At 36.6% G+C, this 22806-nt stretch overlaps 1 protein-coding gene across 5 annotated transcripts in view; it reads right to left on the bottom strand.

Annotated features, from left to right (window-relative positions):
• Nucleotides 1–22806, bottom strand: part of RALYL (RALY RNA binding protein like) — a 403949-nt gene that overhangs the window by 50903 nt on the left and 330240 nt on the right. For all 5 annotated transcript variants that reach the window (XM_049823314.1, XM_049823321.1, XM_049823286.1 and 2 more), the window contains one exon: nucleotides 9167–9199. In XM_049823314.1, the coding sequence (XP_049679271.1) occupies nucleotides 9167–9199 (33 nt within the window). The remainder of the gene's footprint in view (nucleotides 1–9166; nucleotides 9200–22806) is intronic.

Raw genomic sequence — 22806 nt, 5'->3', positions numbered from 1 at the left:
AGCAAAATTGTTACAACCTGCTACGTGTTACAGCCTGTGTGTACACTCCCACGGGAGCGTGTATGGCTGATGTTGACAAAGCTGCACTTTGCCTTGCAGAATGATAAGAATTGTAAGAACCCAGCCTGAACCTGAGATGAAAAAATCCCCTAACTCAATGGATAACCACAGATTGCTTTTGAACTGCAGTTCATAATTAGAACTAAGGCAAAACCAACCCCACAAAACCCAAACCAAACCAAAACCAAAACGGCCAAAATCAAGACCCTTCTTCTTGAAATCAACATCAGTGTGGGCCAAACAGAAGCTGTTGGATATGACCCTAAATACCCTCAACTCAGTCCTGCTTCTTTTCACATTAAGGTATGTGAAGGCATTGTACCAATGTAGTTGAAAAGTGGTTCTTAAATGAGGTCAGATCTCAGATTAAGCTAAATTTGTGGAAAACAACCTATGATCTGATTCATTTTACTGGTTGAAAGCTTGCCTCGTATCAGGACACATCCTGGTTTTGTTTTATTTTGAATGAGGGGTATACTAGAGCATGGAATGATCCAATAAGGCAAGATGTAAGTTGTTGTTCCCTAGTATCATGCACAAGGCTATCAACGGAGTAACATTTAAGACAATGTATCCTAGCCTGAAGTTTAATATCCTTTAAAAAAACCTTTAACAAATGTGAGAGACAAGTAGGACCTACAATTTGCTCTGTGTCAGCAATGCTTCTCTCTGATGTGCCTCTTTCTGCATTGCCTCCTCTCTTAACAAACTTCCCACCCTGGGACAGGCCATTCTCCTGATTTCAGAGAGGGGAGTCAGAGTCTGGAAGTATCACTGTACACGCTGCATGTCCAACAGCTAATGTGGCTTCCCTGCCTATTCATAGAGCTGGAAGGCACTTCTAGAAGGTATCTGGTTCAGCCTCCTACCCAACGGGCTAGACCCAGGGCTAGATCAGGTCAGCCATGGCTTTACCTAGCTGAGACTTGGAAAGATCAGCAAATGGAGAGCCTACAATCTCTCTGGAGGACATCTTCCATTTCTTCCATGATCTCAACTCTGGTGGTGCAGGTCTCTGTGCGACACAACACTTTAATGAAATTATCAAAGTTTAAAATTATATAGTATCAAGAAAAAAATCCTTCCCTCTTCCCATCACTATTCACAGTAGTAAGCTTCATCGTTAGGGTTGTAGATTACCCCTCAACATGAAACCTAGGACAGGGAAGAGAAATGATGGCCCCATTTAAACTTCAGAAAGGGTACTTACATTCTATGGTAAGAACACAAGAATAGAAGGGAAAATATGTCCCTTTTTTATCATTTCATAATTTTACGTTGCAAAGAAAAAATATGTATTAAAAAAAAGTATAGGTAATACTATCCTCTTTCTTCTGCCTCCCTAATTCGCTTCATCCTTACTCAGCCTAGCCAATTGGCCAGCATGTTTAGCACTGTTTTACGTGTGCCTTGTTCTTTGATATGTTCCCTTTGCTTTAAAAAAAGAAAGATAAGAAGAGAGAAAACTTAAACTAGGATCTGTGGCAGTGCTTTTGATAGGGCTTTTTATGAGAATGTCAAAGTTTAAAGCACCCAGCCATTTTAGAAGGCCAATGTATACAGAGACTGGTGTGGAGCAATAACTTTTGAAGCAAGACCAGCTGCTGATTGCTATTGTGATCATGGGTGGTCAAACTCCAAAGAAGAAACCTCTTTATCAAGAAGCTGCAAATTATATTACTGCAGAAGGGTTTGAAGAGGTTTTTCAATAAAAGCTAGCATAGCAGCACTGGCTGTCTTTTTGTGGTTTGGTCTTTTAAGCGTACATTTGTCTTTTCTGTCCCATCTTTCTCTTTTAGCACAAGTGCAAGTAACATTTTTGGTACATGGACCAATCTCAGGTTTCACTTGCTAGTGAAAACGATTAAGCTGATTTCGAAGGTGGGTTTGGAGGGATCAGCCATCAGATCCTCTCCAAATATTTGTATAAGCCCTAACAAGCTAAGAACTTAATATTAAGAAAAGTTTCAATTGTTACTATCATACAAAAGTAGTAAGAGCAACACAGAAGATCAAGGGCCAAATACAGATTGACTGATTTGAACAGCAGTATAGGGAATTTGAAATTCAATATATAAAACATCAAAATTATTATATCTTTCAATATATTTATCAAGGGGAAGATATTGAATTAAAAATTCTTTGTAATAATCTGGAAACCTGTGAAAATAAATAAATAAAGTCTTTCAGATGGCACCAGCCACATGAAGGATGAAAACCTGTCTCGATTTTCAGATGTGTTGTGAATAGGGAGTTAGATCTCATTTATGAAATTGTTTCACGTGCCTGTTAGCCTGCCACAGGAAGGTGTACATATTCACAGAAGCCCATAGAGACTGATGGGACAAGATGCTATGTTGATACCTCAGAAATAGGAAATAGGAACACTGTGCTAACACAGAGCTCTCCAAACACTTTCTATAACTCGTGGATCAGTGACCACTGTTTGGGCAAAACCCAGTAAGTTTGAAATGGTGTTGTTCCAGGGTGAGGTTACATACCCAGCAAATATTATCCTTCCTTCCTCCCTCCATTTTCCATTGTAAGAAAACACCTTCCTTTTTGCCCTTTTTGCTTCTTTGTGTAGTCATTTTCCCTGGACCTTCCTTTCTGTTCTTATGTTCCTGCATCCCTGTTTATTTCCTTCCGCTCCCTGCACACCCCCCCTGCCGCCACCCCCCCAATATTTCAGCCTCCTGACTTTCCTTCAGAAACATTCTCTTGCACATCATTTTTCCTCCTCTAGAGAACATCCCGTCTCGTACACAGGTGAGACTACAGATATTCAGTACTGAGGAATTGTTCATCATTAACCCAGAACATAAATGACTTGTATATGTATTGTTTTCCTAGAATTACTAATGAAAAGGCAGTCTTGGATGACAGAAAAAACAGAGAGTAAATAAAGGGAAAGGCCAATAGAATAACCAGAAGAGAAGAAAAGTGATCTCATGCTCTGGTGCCTTTCTCAATTATGAAATACATTGTTACTGATGTCATTAAGGTCAGAGAGGGGAAAAATAATGTATTAAGGTGCATATTTGCTGCTAATAAAAGATAACAGAATTATGAAAATACTTCTCTTTCTTTGGCCAAATGTATTAGTCTGTTTTCTATGCAATATATATTTTTCTGTGTGTGTGGAAGTAGAAGTGGTGTAGAATGAAAAAGATCAGGAAAACAAAAGAACCATAAAATGATTATTTAGATTGCAGATGAGTAGAAAAATACATAATCTGGGATCTTTAAACACTGAGTAACAACACAAAACCACTGACAAATGCAGTAACAGCAAGGCAACACCATTATTATTACTCTGGCATTGTAATCTCTTCTTCAGAGATATCTTCAAGCAAAAAAACTTTTTATAAATTTATAAAACAGTGATATTCATCCACTGTTTCAATGCCTTTTAATAATGGAAAGAAGGCAATTATAGAAAAGCTTAATCCTTATGTGTTTTGGTAAATTGTTGGAAGAGAAGTGTATTAGTAATACCGCTTGAAATTAAACCATATAGATTCTCAGCATCTGCCACATGAAGATTCCCAGCTCTCCGCATGTGTTATCATCCCCCAAATCCCTCCTGTCTTTCTGGGGACTACACTGGCAGCCTCACCCTCACCATCCACAGAGCCCTTGCAGTCCCCTGACTTCTGCTTCTGGCCCCCGGGCTAAACCTCACACATAATTAAAAGAGTTGGTTGGTTTAGAGGGTATTGTCTGCAACTGCAGAAGACCTGCTGCTGCCTATCTATCTAAGTCACAGAGCCTGAGTGGTTTTAAGCACAAGGAATTACCGCCTGTCTCTAGACAATGAGTTTAAATAATTGGCCAGTGTGTTCAGTCCTCCCATGCTTTTCATGAAAACACAGATCCTGAATACCTGGCCTGAATGTGAATGAGAATTACAAGATTATGTTCACATTGGTAGTTTTACTGGTTTCATATTAACAGTACAAAATGCATCCAGTACCTCCTCTTTTTTTAATATTTTTCCTCTGCTGAAGGAAAATAATTTTCTCAGTTATCTTTCTTCAAAAGCTGGATGGGAACAGTAGGAATAGTGTCTGCTCCTTCCACTGGTGCTATCTGATAATCAGGATGGGGGACAATTGTTGTGGTATTTGTTGTACTGAAGATGACATGTGGCTACATTCTGTTTTGTGCCTTATAACCTATTGTATGCAACCCCCCCCATCCCCCCCCAAAAACCTACAAACCAAAACCCAAACCAAACCCTGACTGTGAATTGAAGGAACCTGCATATTTTGGAAGTGGACTGAATATTATCCTAACAGAGCCTGCAAGGACTAGGATCTTTTTTAAGTATCTCACTTCTTCAGAATGGGATCCTTCAAACTGGTGTTTGAGTGCAGGATTTCCTATAGATCTCTGCAAAACGGCCATATGGGAAAGAAAATATTACTGAGCCAGAAGAAGAAATGTGGGTGACAAGTTCCAGTTGTTAGATGTTTCTCAGAACAATTCTGCCAGAAGAAAATGAAGTAATTTTACTTTTTATATTTTGGAAGCACTTCCGAAAGCTGAGCCAACCAAAATTCCTCCTTCTTTTCTAGAAGTAAGTAACTGTGATTCGAAAGGTACTGTCATTAAGCTGTGATTTAGAAAAACATGGCTTTTCAGTATTTTCTATTCTCATGTACTTTCTAGAAACAGGACCTCAGTGAGGAAAGTAGTAGTTCATACAGATCTCATTTTTTTACTGAGAATGTAAAAAAAAAATGCAGCAATTAGTGCCAATTTTACTTGTATCTGTCTGCTTTCTCCCACAACAGACAACAGTTCATCATGTAATAAATCCATACAATGCGTTCATTTCACATATGTCTCTCTCTGGGCTTTCCACCTAAATTTATACTGTTTATAGCAAACAACCAATCTTGAAAAAAAGATAAGAGTGAAAAAGTCAGCAGTTTGTATTGTATTTTTTTTAACATCTACACAAAAGAAAGAGAAATAGATTGAATCTCAGTTGACAACCAGATGTATAAAACACATGCATTTTCCAAGACCATCTGACTGAAGAGCTATTGCCTGCTTATCCAGAAGTAATGCCATTCTTTTCAGCTGGCAGCGTATGAATCCAGCTTCTCACTAGCATCAGAAAAAATCAGCTCTGTTTCTTACTCTCTCTCCCTGTCTCTTCTGTATTCAACAATATGGGATATATTATTAAATGACATCTAAAGAAGACAAATATTTTTAAAAGTTTGATAAAGTTATTAGTTGCTCTGATGGATTTTCTATCACTGCAAGTGTTAAAGAACAGATGTTATTATGAAAGTTACATACAATTACAGTTAGATATAAACAAGAATTAATTCAAAGAATTTTTACTGTGCGAGACAGTTACAAAATAATTATGGTCTTTCTTGGCTACATAATACTATTACAGGTCTTAAAAGATGCTGCAATAGCTGTGTCTTACAAAATAAGTTTTGAATTTTAGGGGTCAGACTGATGACCAATTACAAATCTGCATGCAGTATTATCTGGAATTTATCAAGGGCTAAACTTTTACATACAGATGGTTACCATGAATCAGCTACCATGAAATAGCTGGGTGAATAGTTAGTAACTGCATTATCAATCTAATCATCTAGGGAGAATGATAACAGTTTTGTTGAAGGGATAATTGTGCATCATTATTAAGAACAAAATGCCAAATATGGGGAACAAATGTGGATAGTTAAAAGTTGTTGGCATTTTAAATATTTTTTTTTTAAATATTATACATATTTTGCCACAAAGTGGGATGAACTTAATATGAGCTGGCTGTTAAGTTGTCCTTTTTGCAGTACCCAGTTTCTTGTACCTTTTGACCTACCTGGTCTTTCTAGGTCTGAATGTTTCAAAGATGTCTGCATCAAGTTAATTTGATGCATTGTCAGTAGTCTTCACTTTGGTGGAATTTTACCATAACTGTTGCCTCTGATGGTAAAGTGTTCCAGGCATTCTGGCTATTTGCAAAACTTCTTTTTTATTCTAACCCTACATGAACATGAATGCTACATAACATGAAGGGGAAAGAAAATACAGACAACTGTCTGTCTTGCTCAGGTTGAATATGGACACAAACCCCCCAGAAGTGTGGAAATAACATCTGTGGGGAGAAGCATCCTGTGGCCCTACAGGCTAACACTCAGCATTCAGCACTTTCAAGAGAAGTTTCAGCCTTCCCTACGAATTTTATTTTCGCCTCTAAGAGGCAAAGGAAGACAACATGCATCTCAAATTCAACTTTGTATTCTAGCTCAAAATCATAGCATTGAATTCAGATACTCTTACCTGAATAGATCACCTACTCGATGAATTTCTGCTCCTGATTGCTACCATTAGAGAATTGCATTAAAGAGCTTACCATTACTTCAGTGCCAAATTATGCCCCTGTCTTGCACAGGGAGTAAAGGAGCATGTTTTTTTCTTCTTTGCTATGCACTTTGCATAGAAAGAAGGATAAATGGAGTTTCCTTTACCAAGGGAATACAGGAGTTGTTCTCTCCCTGCATTCGAGACACAAACTACAGCAGCAAGAGGTGGGCTATGCTTCTCTCTGTAGCTAGCTGCTTTCTGAGAGAGGGGAAACAATGCATCATTTTAAGAACCCTTTTCCTTTGTGGGATCTCTCGCGGGAAGGCTGCAGCCCTGCACATACATGCAGAGCTCAACAAACTGTGGCAGTCTCGGGCTCTTAGTCTGCCACACTTCATGTTCCCTTACCCCATCAAAAGAATTAACAATCGAAAAGCACCAAGAAGTTGTTAGATAAGGCATAGCAAAATGAAAAAAGAATAATTAGCCCATACAGGCAGTATAATGAAAATGTGGGAACAGATCTCTGTTGCAGAAGGTAGATGAATGAAAGGCTGGTGTGCAGGACCAAGTCAAATGTAGGCAACTTAAAGTAATTTAGACTGGTGTTTTGACCAACTCTGGCTGCAAGAGGCATTAAGGGCACCTATGTGTTAGTCTAATTGAGGTTGATTCAGCATTTCTTCTGCAAACATTTGCTGTATTTTAAAAGCCTGGTGGTTGCAGCCGCCAGTCTGGGTTAAAACCTTAGATGCAGGTATTGGCACAAGAGCTCATCCTCTGAACAAATGAGCCCCACAATTACTGTGGGACTAGGAGGAGCATCTCTCTGACTTAGCACCAAGGAGGTGGATGATGGCTAGGACCCCTCCTCAGAGCACAGCGCTCTAACCTCTGTCTGAATCCCTCCTTTAGGCTGGAGAAAATACAGCAGTAAAAGGCAAAAGTAGCACAGAGGCGGGGACTAATTTTTAAATTTTCTACCTTTTCATTACGAACTCGCGAAAAGTAATTCAAGTACATTACAGTCAAACTTCTGGGAAGTCCTGGGCAGAGGCTAAGTCTATTTGCTCAGATTAGACTTCCCAAGAGAAATCCAGTTTAGTAACAGTCACATACAACGGCTACATGAAGGTAATGTGGATTTACACAGTGGCCACCAATTTGCTCATCTGGAAACAAACCCAACCCCAAAACATACACATAATGCTTCCTCCTAGGTAGACATCCCCAACTAACCTAAAACTGCCAGCAAAGTTCTTAAGATCATGACAAGAACTACAAAAGTAGGATTTCTTATTTCGTGGCAATTAATATAATTGCAACCATTGTCTTTTATTTGCTTCCTGGATTTTTATACTTTCAAGTTTGCTCCTCAGCCACAACGGCATGCAACTTTTTTTTTAATCTTAAAGTGGAGATTTTCAGGTCATCACTTCATTACAAGAGTGGAGGCCTCAAAAAACCAACTCAATAGGACAAGTTACAAAGTGGAGTAATGAAGGGTAATAACAGAAGTGACTGAATTTGATAATGAATTTGGACATTTCAAAGCATGCAGACCAAGAGCACCACCACCACCACCCCCCCCACTCCCCCCAATTTTGAACAGCGTTGAACTTATTTTTCAATAATTTTGAGTTGGTAGAAAGTAGAAATGGAAAGCAATTAATTAAAAATATACTCAAACAAACCAAAGTTACTTTATGCTATAGCAACTCAGACATATCTCAATCCTGCTTATGCTGATTTGTTGTTTCTTTGTTCCTAACTGATGCACTTCCTTTGTTTGCTAACTGTAATTCACACTTCAGAACTTGAAGTAGATTTTGATCTGCAGTTAATACAACAATTTGGAAGCTACTGATAATTACATAGTAGAATTAACCCTTAAAAGGCTATTTTGCATGGGATCTTTTGACTGCAGTTTATGGTTTTGGTAGCGTGAACCATGGTGGTGTGAACAAAGAAAAATGAGAATGAAGAGACATAAAGAATATACAGTTCTGAAGGAAAACAGGCAGTGAGAATGTTAGGAAACTTAGGAAGGTTTTAAAGAAAGAGGCTAAAAGGAAAACAGTGCATGAAAAGTGAAATTCAGACTGAAGTAAAATACAGATACTTACCTTTAATTTATATAATGGTCTACATTTCGTAAAAGAATGGTAGGTTTTTTTTCAGAATATGTTGCATTTAAAAATAAGTTTTTAGAAAGATGAGTTAATCATTTCAATATATAGATCATATAACTTTAAGCAGCTATGAGACTATGAAGACAATAGCTGTAATATGCAAATCAGTGTACTGATCTATAATTAGGCTAAACGTGATATTTTTCTATTTTGTAAATTTGCTTTTGTTTCTGTTACTGAAGTATCAAAAAATTTTTCTTTTGAAAGAAACTATCAAATATTTGTTCAGGGGCTTAGAAGGGTGATATAGACAGTATTTGAAATGGTTTCTGACTGAAAGATCAGTGAAAACAAAATAATAAACCAGCTACCTTTCAATGCAACATTTAACTCCTATATGTCTTTTAGTATAAATTTTGGTTAGTCAATAGAGGCAAAACATACTTCTTAGTATTTTTTAAGGGAGATACCCACAACTGCTGATTTTATTGGCTAATAACTATTTTTTCTAAGCTTAGGTACAGTAAATAACCATAAAGTTGAAACAGGATGTTTATACTCAACATAATCTCATGCACATATATTGTATGGTAGTTGAATATATAAGTATTTATGGAAATATACATATTCCTACTTACCCAACGGACAGGAAAGGCTCCTTTGATTCAAGTCTGTCAAGTGAATAACAGAAGTTTTAAATATATATATATTTTATTTCAAAACTTTTATGTGATGAATTTACAACAGCTATTCTCAGTGTCAAATTTACTTGGCAACCAATATGGAATTTAACATCAATAGAAAGGCCTGATCTATTATGCTAGGAGCTTAACATGGAAAATATCCCATTTACCTAACTGAACTTTGGTTAACAAATCAAATATTTACAAAGCAGCACAGGTATGCCCTTTAGATTTTACAGATTCAGATGACTTGTGCAGGTATTTACATGGAAAGTCTAGAGTGAGAAAGTAATATTTTGTCCTTTTTTTTGCATTTTTCATGTAAATTTTTTTTTTCTTTATGGCCATGATTTAGGGAAGATATTGATTTTTTTTTTTTTTTTTTTTTTTTTTTTTTTACATTAAACATAAAATTTAGTATGAGTGTAAGAACTTTCCTGATTTGAGGGCTTCCACACCCATTTTGTTTGCTTTCCAACATCCTCTGTTCACATGACGTGGTCACTTCTTCATCGTGAGAACTTCTGGCACATCTGCCACAATCAACCTTGCACTGGAGCTGGATGCCACTGGTTTGGTAGGCCCAGAACCATGCCCAGTTCTAAAACCAAGTGCTATTAAAAGTGCTGTTCTCCAACTCCCTGCTGTTGCTGCTGTCTCTGTGAGGAGCTGCACCACTTGCACACTGGCAGGAGTCACTTCTGGTAGTTTTCATACAACGAGGATAGATTTAAAAATCTTTGTCTATGTTATTGTACTGTATTTCTGCTCCAGTTCCTGGAACTAGCTGCCCTTAATTTTGTAGTGTGTCCTGGCTGCAGTGAGTTTACTAATATCAGCCGCTTGCTAGGACTATTAGCATGTGACTTTAGGGTCCTTTATAAATGTATTTAAAGCAAATTTACAACTCAATTGTTTTGAGAAGTTATACGACATGCAAATGCTGCAAAACTTCTCTGTTGTGCTAATTTTCACTGAGAGTACCGTGCTAGGAAGAACAGCAAATAACCCCCCCAGGTACTTAATGTCTCTTTGTAGTCTTTAAGAAAAGTGTTTCTAACAAAGCAAAGTCTCTCATATCTAGGGCTGAACATTTCATTTGTGATGACCCCCTCAATCTGAAACCCACAACAGAATACCTGAAATAGAACTGTAAACAGGACTAATTGTAAATAAAAGTTCTGTAAATAATTTGTCAATATTTTTAAAATGAACCCTTCCTGCAAGTCTTCTTTGTAGAAAAAACCAACAAGTACATTTGTAGTTACTATTCATTTAGCAAAAGTTTTGTCCAAAAAACTCACAAAACAATAGAACAGTTTAGTTATTGCCATCTATCCAGAAGGGTATTTACAAAAGGTGAACTTGTTACTGTGCTTTTGAAAGGATTATATGATTTTGTCTTTAATTGAAAAATACTGCATATCACCTTTTTGCAAAACATGTACTACTTCTTCTCCACTAGTGGAAATAACTTAGGAGACTGCCTTCATTGACAATGTCTTCTTCCAATGTACTTTAAACCTAATTTCCTGGGGTTAGATTCCAGCAGTGGTAAGGACAACTTGTATAAGGCTTGAGGAAAGACCAAAATGTATCCGAAACATAATAACTTTTCTGTTGTCCTCATGGCAATACCTCACCTTTCTATTTCTTTCTGGGGTTGCGATCCACATGGAAATAAAAGAATAGAAGAGGGGATCGCTGATAGCCTTGCGTATACCTGGAAGCACAGTGGAAGCCCACAGCTGGGTGTCCCCGTGCTCCGGGGGATGCTTCTCCAGGGCAGTGCCAGTGCTGCTGCCACGAATACTTTCCTTCGCAGACTGTCATGCTTCACACCAAAACCCTCACAGCACCAAGAAAATCCTTAGCTTGGCATCCTCTGTGCGTAGGCAGTACTACCAGAGAGCAGTGAAGTGACAGGGCCCTTCATGCATGGGGTTGCATCCTTCTCCTGCAGGCTCTGGGTAGCCACCCTGCCAGCTTCATGGACCAGCTTTTCCTGCTGTGGATCACACCATTACAGGAAAACATCTGCACCATCTTTGTAGTTTCTCTCTGGTGTATGAGGAAAAGCCCAACTACTGTTATGGGTTTGTTTCCTGTTTTTCTGCTTAACAAAATGAACCAGACCTGGGAAGTACCCAGTGTTTGGCTTGAGAGATTAACTATAAGCAAACTGAGCAAAGAATGAAAGCCTCAGAACGTATTTACCCGCTTCATAATACAGAAATTTTGTAATGATAAGAGACCTGGCACTATACTGATGAAGGACACTGGTAGATTTTTACTTGCAAATGAAAAGTGTGTGATAGAATGCCCTGTGGACAAAATACTGCAATTAAAAATCTATTTGAAATCCATTCTCAAGATGGAATTCAATTTGATTTAAATAGTGCTGCCCTAGGTTTGACCCCTCTCTAGTATGTTTGACTAAATGGTTTTAGATAATTTGCTGCATTACTTTAAATTAGTTCAAGTGTTCCTCATAGTAAAGGAATACAATTATCTGTTGGCCTTTTATTTAATTTGGTAATTTACTATACGCCAAATTAATATAAAGGTTTTAAAACTGCAACACCATATGAAATAGCATCCTATATCATCCTTACTGGTGACATTTATCAATACATGTTATAGATTTTTTGCCTTTCTTTTCTAGCCTGCAGTACACAAAATTCTCTGCAGTTTTCAGGAAGTCTTGCATAATTAAATATGATATCTCACAAAGACTGATCCTGATAAACTGTGAGAAGGGCTGTCATAAACCTTCAGGAAAAATGTTAAAACAGAAATTTTCTTTCTTGTAAAAATGTATTGAGCATGCAAGAAATACTAGGTTGGACAGTAAACAAAGGGAATAATGTTTTAATTATGTAGGAATGGTAATGAAGCTAGAGTGATCAGGATTTTTCTTTCTTTCCTGAAAAGGTTTTCCCATCAGAAAACTTCAATTTGTCAAAATGACAAGGCAATATATCACTTGAATAGGAGGGACACAGGCTAATCGGTAGCATGACTGGGACATGGCAAGCTGAGGTTGTGTTTCCCTCTGATTCTGAGCTAAGATTTTCTGAAAGGTCTGACTTTCTTATCTACATATACTGGATAATCTTTTGCAGGAGGAAAAAGGATTTTTACACTATATAAACTGCTCAGTTAATATCAGTCACTGTAAACCAAACAGGCATAGGCAATCAATTTATACTCATTGATACATTACAGTACTGTCACACTCTGTGTTTAAAACAAGGACCCTAGAAATTTCCCATTTAGTATTTCACCCCTTGCAACCTGTCTTGGAGAGACATTTACAAGATCTGATTAACATAATTGTGTATTTCATGATTTTCTTTGCTGCTAAGTTTGCTTTTATTAATGCCAATTATTTAAATCCCATCTTTGACATGGACTGAACATGTAGATAGACAAATTTTTCAAGGTTTGAAGACAAACATACAAGGAAACGTGACTAGACTAAGGGCATGTGAATTCTTCTTTGACTTGTAAACAAATCATTTAAGGACAGGAAGATCCCAAAGTAAACTCCACTTTCCTTGCATAATTGTCCTATTAAGATTACAGGCAAGATGGCTTTTTATATCTGACGCCCGACCCAAGATACATAAATCAATATCATTTCTTGTTAAGGAATTCTTGCCTCTTCTTCCCAAAACCTATTTACAGGACAAAGTGGATAACATTTCTAAAAATATCACTGATGTACACAAGCAAATTAATTTTAGCCAAGCATTCTCCAAGGCAACTCATTATGAATCAATATATTTTTCCTCATGGTGATCATATAATTTAATCTCTAAGGAGTTAGTAAGAAAAACATATGGAATTTAAGGCATTTGTTTGGATTCTTATTCTGACTTCTTAATATGACAAAACTGTCTACCCTGATACAGGGAAAATGATGGTGAGGAACCAAAATTCTTTAGATGAGTCACCATTTTGGGGTACAATCTTCAAATCAGAATTCCCAGGGAGGATAACCAGAGTGTGTTGCTGACATGACACATTTTCTGTTTGCCTGTAAAATGCAAGAATAGTGACTGCAGTTTTCAGGGGGACTGGAAGAGTTAATACCTCGAACAGAAATTCAGAGGATTCAAGCTTTTCATTCAAGCCATGTTGGAAAGTCAGGCCAACTAAAAAAGCATTTTGGACTTCAGTCGCTTGATGAATTGGCTGTATAGCGTTAATGTATATTTTGTATGATTGATGTGGCCGACATTTACCTGTCAAGCATGTCTATCTCTTTGCACTGTAGAGCACTAGGAACCAAAGATTTAGCAAAAATATGTGAAGTCAAAGAATACTCAGATTTATAGCTTGCCCTGTTTGCCAATGAACTTAATTTTTAAAATTATAACCAAGGACAACTCAAGGGAGCTTTCAAAAGAAACTGAGGTATTTTGCCATTCACAGTAATCAACGAGGGTTGCATTTTTCTGTGCACGTTGACTTTGTGGTTTGAAGTCAACAGTCATTATTGATCAGAAGACATCTTCCTTCAGAAATTTTTAAGCAGTATTGCTCACATTTTGTCCTCTAATTCCTGTCCTTTTTAAAGCATGTGCATTATTACTTTTGGTAACTCCCAATATTTGTTTGCAATGCAAGCAGGACTAATAAAAGAATGTCTTAATTTACAGAAGAAATATTATTTCATATAATTTCCACAATCTATTGAGACTGAAGTAGCTATTTCTGGTGTACACTAGGTAAACCAACCTTCCTTCCTTCCTTCCTTCCTTCCCTCCTTCCTTCCTTCCTTCCTTCCCTCCTTCCTTCCTTCCTTCCTTCCTTCTTTCCTTCCTTCCTTCCTTCCTTCCCTCCTTCCTTCCTTCCTTCCTTCTCTCCTTGCCATTTATAATGGTTTTTGTGACTTAAAGTATTTATTTCAATCCAAGGTAATTTTTCTGGACATCAGTAACCATTGTCAGACAGAATTAGGGAGGAAGCTCATTCTGACTTCTGAAACTCCCATAAATATAATTATAAACATTGGGAAGTTTTATTAAGAAGCATTGTCATATCCTGGAATAGATAAATGTTAGACCAACTGTATAGAAAATCTAATCTCTCAGTAGTGTTTCAGAAGCAGAGGGTATGGAGGAATAATTTACAGCTTCATGTCAACTTTTACACTTGTTCTTAATAAATTTAATAAGTTCAACTTCCAACTGGTGGTTGACATTGCAATTGATGACTCTGGTTAGAAAAACAACATAAACTGCATTATTTTCACAACTATTGTGTAATATCAAATACTGTATTAATATGAAAATATGAATGCCCTGGGAAGTTCTATTCCACAGAGCTAAATGCTTCTGTTATTTATTGAAACATAAAAATTCTAGTACAAAATGAAATGCATCCCTCAAAGCATGGATAGAAACTGAAGTACTGCAAACTCAAAATGTCATTTCTCAGTGCAAACTTACTCCTTTGACATGATAACTGACTTAGTGGATAGAAGAAGAAACAGATAATAGGTAAGACATAGCCTGATTTTTAAAGCTTTTGATAGTGCCCTATATAAAGTCTCATATTCAATCTGGGAAGATATGATCTAATTACCTTAAGGTAAATACACATAAAGCCAAAAAAACCCCAATGTGCACATACACAAATAATTATGCCAGTGGGAAAGAGGCCTCATTAAATACTCAGAACACTCAGTGCTATGTTTTGTTCAGTTTTGGTTTTCATAAATGATTTGAACAACAAAATGGAGACTATGCATCTAAAATAGATGACAAAAAGCTGGTTTTTAAACAGTCCAGTGAACAGAGTTTGATAAATTGCAGAGATAGTCTGAAATCAGTGTAATGAAATTTAAAAAAGAAAGAGTAAGTCCAGTGAGAATTTGAGAATAAGAACTACTTTATATGCATATGGAATGGAGGATAACTGGCTAGGTGTTGCAAAAAAACAAATTTCAAGAGAGCAGGAACTGAGTAGCAGGATACTGTTTAGTGTGGGAATATGCGAAAACATCGTTCCTCAGAGCTGATGAATCCCTCAGCTGCTGTACTCTGCCAGCTTTCAGCATTTTATAACAGGGTGGACTTCGAAGGAGAGAATCAAAGGAGAGCAATTAAGAGTTTAAAAGATGAGAAGGAGTTTTAGAGTGCTGGAAATGCCATATCAGGCAGAGGTTATTAGGTCCTCCAAGTATCCTCTGTGAAATAGGTGCTTCTACCTTGAAAATATCAGCTGGAGCTGGTGCTTCCAACTCTGGGTCTTCCTGCTAGTGATCTAGGAGTTTCTGTCATTTGGATCCTTTCTGCTCCAGGACAAGAAGCCTAAAGTTTCTGCACATACAGACCTTAGGGACTATCTGCCTGCAACAGCTCACTGGAGTCACAGAACATGAAAGTCTGGGACAATCTCTAGATGACAGAGGAGGAACCAAGTAAAAAGGCTACCAGTCTAAATAAGCATGCTTGTAAGCTATTGATGCTTCACTCCTGAGAAATAATTTTTACCATATAATCCCTTGCTGGCTCCATCTAATTCCCATTTTGAAAGAAGTCTTTAGCATTCAGGACCTGCTAAGCAGGTCCTAAATCACACAGGTGCTTTGCAATATCTGATCCAGAGATGTTTCAGGTAAACTTCCATTTCAGCCTATTTTAAATACTGACATGTCCCAACATCTCGCTTGAGGCACAGCTATCATGTGAGGAACACAACTTGATGCTATAACACAAGTATGTTGTATGTTAGAGTAAAAACTGATGTTGCAGCTCACACAGAAATACTTTAGGTTCTCCTTTGTTCTGCGTTTTTGTTCTTTATATCCTCTGAATCATTGCAGTGGCAATGAGCAACATTCTTCAATCAGCACATGCTTCATCTCCTCTACTCTCAGATCATAGTTAATCCGAATTTGATTAAAGTTCATAACTAGAATATTTAAGTCTACTAAAACTAAATTTTACTAATTACTGAAGAATTTATTCAATAATTAAGCTACTACACTAGTAAGCCCTCTAGGGATAAACAGAGGTTTACTTAAATAAGGTTATCCCCTTGGCTACCAGAGTGTCTATATGCAGATCTATATATAATCCTTAATATGTATCTAGCCACTTAAAAGAGTACTGCAAGACAGTATGCATTCTGACTGACAAAAAATATACATTTTTTCTAATATCTTATGATTTCTGAAAATTTTAATTATTTAACATTGAAAATAACTTAGATAACTTCTTGAAGCATCAGGTTTTCCCCAGCCCCATGAGGAAAAAATTGAACCCTAAAGAAGTTAACTTTCCAATATATCTGTAGGTGATGCGGATCTTATACAACCTAATTTGTGGTGATACAGAAAACTGAAATTATGCTTGGTCCCAGTGAGAAAGCATGGTTAGAGTGTTTTCTGTCTCTGAGTGCTTGTGCTTACCCTAGGTTTGGTTTGCACTAATGCAGTTACTCTGCATTTAATATGCTGCAAGATGGAGCTGCTTTACACACAGTTTTGAAGTGAAAGGAATGGAATATTTGGCTTAGCACATATATCATATGATTTTTAAGCATTTTATATGTCCAGACGCCAAAAAGGTATATGCAAAAATATCAAGGGGCTTTTTTTTTTTTTTTTTTTTCCATTTAAAAAAACACTGCAAAAATCACTGTCTATTGATGTAGTACCTTTCATTTAGCCAGTTCTACTTGGCACCTAAGCCCCTGATAGGATAATGCCAGAGCACTCTGTGCAGGAAAAGGTTTTCAGGGAACACTTAGCATAGGATACTGGCTGCAGTACCTGATGTCAAGCTGTCTAACCTAGCATGCTGGCACTGTGCGCTGAAAACCAGATGCAATCTAATGGGGGTTTTCAAAGTCAGCCCAAGATAAAGCAAGGTTTGTCTCTTTTAATTTCTTCTGCCTTACTCTATAATAGTTTTGTTACAGATGTACATAGCATATGACCACATTTAGCTAGTTTCCTAGCAAAATCTGAATCTCGTTACCTAATTTGTAAACATCAAATTCTCGACATAAGTACAAGTTTCAGAGGCCCCTAGGATTTATTTCCACATGAATTAATAGGACAGATAATCTTTAGCCATCAGTTAGCAGAGTATGACTGAATAGTCTGTCTGGAATTATCTCTAAAATCTGACGGTTGAAAAACTGGATAAAAAGTTGCTTTCAATACAGGGACAAAGTGCTTTAAAGAAACTGCCTCTTCCCTATGCTAATTTTCACAATGGCAAGAGGCTTGGATGAAACATAAATCAGCATATGCAAAAGCTGGTTTTGGTATACCGGTAAAAATGTACTTTACCATGCTGGATGCTGAGTGCACTACTGTTATAACACACGGGATGGAAGGGTTTTTTTGTTGTGATAGGAAAGGGAGGCATGGGGAAGAACAGTAAAGGAAGTAGTTTCCAATAATCCTCATTAATGGGTGGCCTAAATTTTAGGCAGCAAGAAGAGAGGAAAACACAAAAGCTCTAAGTCATCCGATGATTGTGTAATAATACAGGGTTTTTTTCAGAGACCTAAAACTAAAAAATAGTATCATATCCATCTAATAGAGTTTCAGTAGCTGATGATAGTTTGTACCTGACTTTGCTATATTTTCATCTAGGAATCCATAATTTACAAAGACAAAATGAACAGTAGCATGGCTGAGGTAAATAAACTAAGTTGTGACATGGAGAGAAATTAATTCAGACTCTACATATGAACACCTTCTTAGATAGTTATGGACTACAGTTTCTTCCCACACCACCCAAGAGAAGCCTCCTGAAGCCAAACGGAGTGATAAGGAAATTAAACTGAATTTAATCTGTACACCATATCTGTATGATGTTTCCAGTCATGAAGAAATGAATGCTTAAATTCAAAGTGAGATTCTTGCAAGAATCAAGAATAAGAATTCATTTTCCTTCAGCTAAGAACACTCCTAACTCTGATCCCCTTCCCAAACTGAAAACATGCTCAATTTGGTACCTTTGTTCAAGTAAGCAAAGGAAACAAACTCTGGAGAATGAAAGCAACTCCATGCCACCATTGTCAATTTTAATTTGCTTTTTCCTGTGATATGCTAATAGTTGCTAAATTTTGAAAAAATCTATGCTCCCAATGAAAGAAAGAACTTTGAAGAAAATGTAGTGGTGTACTTAGCTATCTACCTTAAAGTCCTCTTTCTGAGAGCTTTAATCATTCTTTGGATGAAGCTGATGTCACCTGACCCTCTTCTCTAAATCAGAGTAAGAACATTCGGGTCAATATGTACTGGTCTAAAAATGTATAGAATGAGTTCATCAGGGTGGGCTGAACAAAACAGTGTTGACTGATCTAATGCATGCAATCAATACTACTTTACTGCATGGCTATTTGTAGTCACAAATAGATGAAGGTTAATGCAGGCATTGCCTTTGAGGATCCCAAGGGTAGAGGCTTAATCTCCTTTTCCCTCAATGACACTACTAACACTTAAAAGTAGTTACAGGAGGGCCACTGCTCTGACAATGTATGATTCATGTTTGTCATGCTGTTTCCTAGAATAATTTCACTCTTGCAAGACTGAACAATACAACATACATTTTTATGCCAATAGATATTAGAAATTGCTCATTTCTTAGGACTCATAATAAATTCACACACATTTATGAATACATTTGTTACTTTTTAGTAAAATAGCCAATGCTTTTGCTATAAGTCCTGGGAATACCGACAACATAATCTACCAAAAAGGCATGCAATTTGTAACCTATTCTTTAAAAAAATAAAATTACATTTGACATTATGCACCAACAGTGCTATCTAAGTATTGGTCCTGGCAGGCTGGATAACATATTTTCAGACAGTGTACTCCAAAACTAGCAGAATTCTGTGTTGTACACAGCATAACCTTCCATGCTATTTGTAATCTTACTTAACAATCCATTTTCTCTTAAACTAAGTATACTTTAAATTTCTTCTTTCGATATTATTCATAAGACTTTAAAATATATAACGTTACAGCCTTTCATTTATCCATCCTTCCTTATTTATTCTCAGAATACTAAATCTATAACCCAGCATCATATTTCTATTGCTGTTTGTAAGCCACCTAGACTGTGCCCTTGCAGTACATCAGCAGCTTCCAGACTGAATTACAGCCTTCTATACAATTAGAGGTGTTACATTATGTGAGAACCGATGCCTAATTATGAGCCCACAAAGTGGTGCTCTGAAGCACAGCCTTCCCCTGCATCTCTGATTACTGCTGCAATTAAGGGTTTCATAAATTCCTGAAAATGAAGAATCCTGCTATTCATTTGAGATGTTAGGACAGGCCCTTCTCTATTCTGTGTCATGAACCCTATGTCCTTACTTTTAAGACCTCTATAAAGTTAATAAGACAGTTACCAAACAGCAGTGATTACAAAACCGGATACTCTTTCTATGATGCCTGCTTCACTAAAACTCAAATGTGGAAAAATGACCATGGTGCCTGGTTTCTGATTTTTTTTTTTTAATATGCTGTAGGTACCACCCTTTTTCTTTTTAAGCTAACTGAAACACAGCGGAGTATCCACAGAAGACATCGTCTTCCTGCTAGAAGACACTGAATCCAAATTCTGATTATTTCTTAAATCAAAAGCAAGAAGCCATACAGTAATAAAAGGTAGAAATCTCGCATGTAATAAGTGATAAGAACAGGGATCAGACTGTCAAGATCTAAACTGAATGAATGACTGAAAGTATTATTTCTGTTTGCCTGCAGGTGAAACCATCAATGCTCTGGATCTTTTAGGAATTTATTTTTTTGAATTATAAGCCAAACTTTTTTCATTTGTATTAGCAAATTCTTGGATAAGGAAGGAGTCATAATAATTTCAATGCCATCAGAAGGTTGTGAATATGTTTTCTGTTCCACTGTGGTATAAACAGTGACTCAAAACCATGAAAAGAATAAGATGGTTTTACAGTTAGTTACTTAGCTGTAGTTATATTGCTTCAGGTTTCATAGGAGATCAAAAAAGTAAGAAAGAAGATTAAACACCAGGAAAAAAAAAAAAAAGCAATAATAGGAGAACAGGCTATTCTTCTCCAAACTTGCTAATCTCTGAGCATGAGTGTGATCATGGTGTCTGGGCTTCTGTGGAAGAAAACAACATCAGTCATGTGATACCATATATCATCTTCTACAAGAGGAAAAGTACTGAGCTAGGAAAAGGGTTGCAGCTCCTCAGCAGATGTGTGTAAATTGGTGTCACTGTCTTCCTCTTAAGAAAGAAAAAAAATAAACTGAGAAAAGACTGTGTAAGTCTAACCAATAACTTGAGGGGAGATGGGAACAAAGGCAAGTACTAGTCTTTAAGTCTATGTAGGACATACTTTAAAATTGATCTAAGTTAAGACCATAGTTTAAAACCTCTGGTGAAGGTGAATACAAACAAACATGAAAAAAACGTAAGTTTTAAGATATACTGATAATCTGAGAAGGAATATTTGCCCTAGTCACTAGGGATAGATTCTAAAAGGGAGTTAGTAGCATTTTTAAAATAATGAAGGGGAAGATTTAAAAAAAGAAAAAACCAAAACCAGTTTTGTTGTCCTAGTTGTTATTGGAGTTACCAGACATATTAAGAATAATATGATTGAATGAACAAATAAAGATGACAAGTGTATTTGATATATTTTGGTCTTTTGAACTTTTTCTCTATCTGTAATTTGTGTCCAGAAGCAAAGATTTTCCTGGGTGTTACTAGGGACCTGAGACACCCCCCCACCATTTTCTCCCCTCTAAACTTACCAGGTGCTGCACATTCATGCTCTAGATCATGTGAAAGGGCAAACTTATGTCCTTGGCTAGCTCTCCCAAACCCTCTGAGCACATGGATTTCTTCTTTAAACATCTCTGGGACCAAATTGATTGCAGTTACACTGATATAAATCAGAAATGCAGAGCTGCATGTGTTGCCTTCCATCAGCAGATATATATTTTTTTTCTAATTCCTATGATTTTAGTTATTTGACATGGGACTTTTTCCTTGAAAGAAAGTAAACAAAATTCAGACCAAATGGAATCACTGGATCTGCTGTAGCTTTCTATTTGTGCCTTTTAACTTTTGTAATACAGCTGAGAATGCTACTTAATTTCTTGACACAAGCAAAATTTGCATTGTTTGTTGTAAATTTTAAGTGAGAATTTCAGACTAAATGATTATTTTTTCTGTACAGTAATGACTGCTTCAAATGTGATCACTGAGAACATTCTTTGATGAAATGAATGTAAATAATATCCTACTAGACCTAAAATTATCTCCATTTAAACATGCTTAGAAATGTTGTTTTACGGAAGCTATATCTTTTGTCAGGATAAGAACTGTAGAGCAACACTCATCTTAGATTCATTCCATTGTACTGAAATAAAATAGCTTGTTTCATGAAGGAAGGTAATCAAAAGCATCAAGAAGATACATTTCTGTAAAAAGGAACCACTTTGATTCAGAAGAAATGTCACACTATGTAATCTTAATATGAAATATTCATCAAAAGATTATGTTCCATAAGCATAAATGATTATTTTTCATTCAGTATGTAGAATAAAGTAAGAGGCATAATCACAATTCAATGCAAATGTAAAGTATCAGAAAATAATTGATCATGTTTATTTTCTGGACTCTGTCTTTAGGCTTCTGTAGGCCAGTGATAAAAATGGACACACAAATCCATTACGAAAAAAAAAAAAGGAATTAAAGAAGCAAGTTGTTGGAAGTCTAAGACAATATTCAATCAAGAAAGATCCTTATACCTGAAGTTATTTTTATTATGTGTCAATAGGTTAAAGCATATTGTTCATAAACTGCCAATGGCACACTACAGCAGCAATTATATAAAATACTGCAGTATTCAGATAGAATAGTAATGCTTGTTTGGCACAGAATTTGTTGCGTTTATGTTGCACTTCCTAATGGGAGGAATGATCTCAAGAAGCCTCCTACCCTGGAAGAAGAGGTCACATTGCCCATCACTGTGCCTTTCACACTTTCTCCTGAAGTGAAGGGCACCTAGGACTGCTCTGAAAAACAACCCAAAATAATGGATGGCTCTGTGGACTAAGAGGCAAACCAAACCACATCAAACTCTACAAGCAATATCTTAAAATAAAACTGAGATGTATAGAGCAAGTAGAGAAAGACTGTAAGCAATTCTTTAAATCTCTGCTATGAAATAAAACTGCAAAACCAAAGGAAATGCAAGATATGTAACATAATCCAATCAGTTTTGTGATGGAGATTATAAAAGTAAAATGTACTGAGGAAACTGATAAAGTATTTTTGTCAAAGAAAAATAAAACTTTGATATAAAAACATAATCATACCCTGTAAATAAAAGAACATCTCTTTCCAGTATATTGATATTAGACGTTTAAATAAAATAATTTCCTCCAGAGGCCATGGACTTATGAAATTGTAAAGTCTGTTTAATATGGCTAATTAGTAGCATGTTAAATCAAGCATGCTGAATATATATTTCAATTGCATTACATGGAGAACTGGTTGGGAATAGGAAAAGACCATGGTGTCTAATACCGCTCAGGGAGTGCTGAACCACAAGCCTGA

Source organism: Accipiter gentilis, chromosome 2, assembly GCF_929443795.1.
Source record: "Accipiter gentilis chromosome 2, bAccGen1.1, whole genome shotgun sequence".
NCBI lineage: Eukaryota > Metazoa > Chordata > Aves > Accipitriformes > Accipitridae > Astur > Astur gentilis.
Note: the sequence above shows the minus strand (reverse complement) of the source record. Positions and strands in the feature narration are given on the sequence as shown.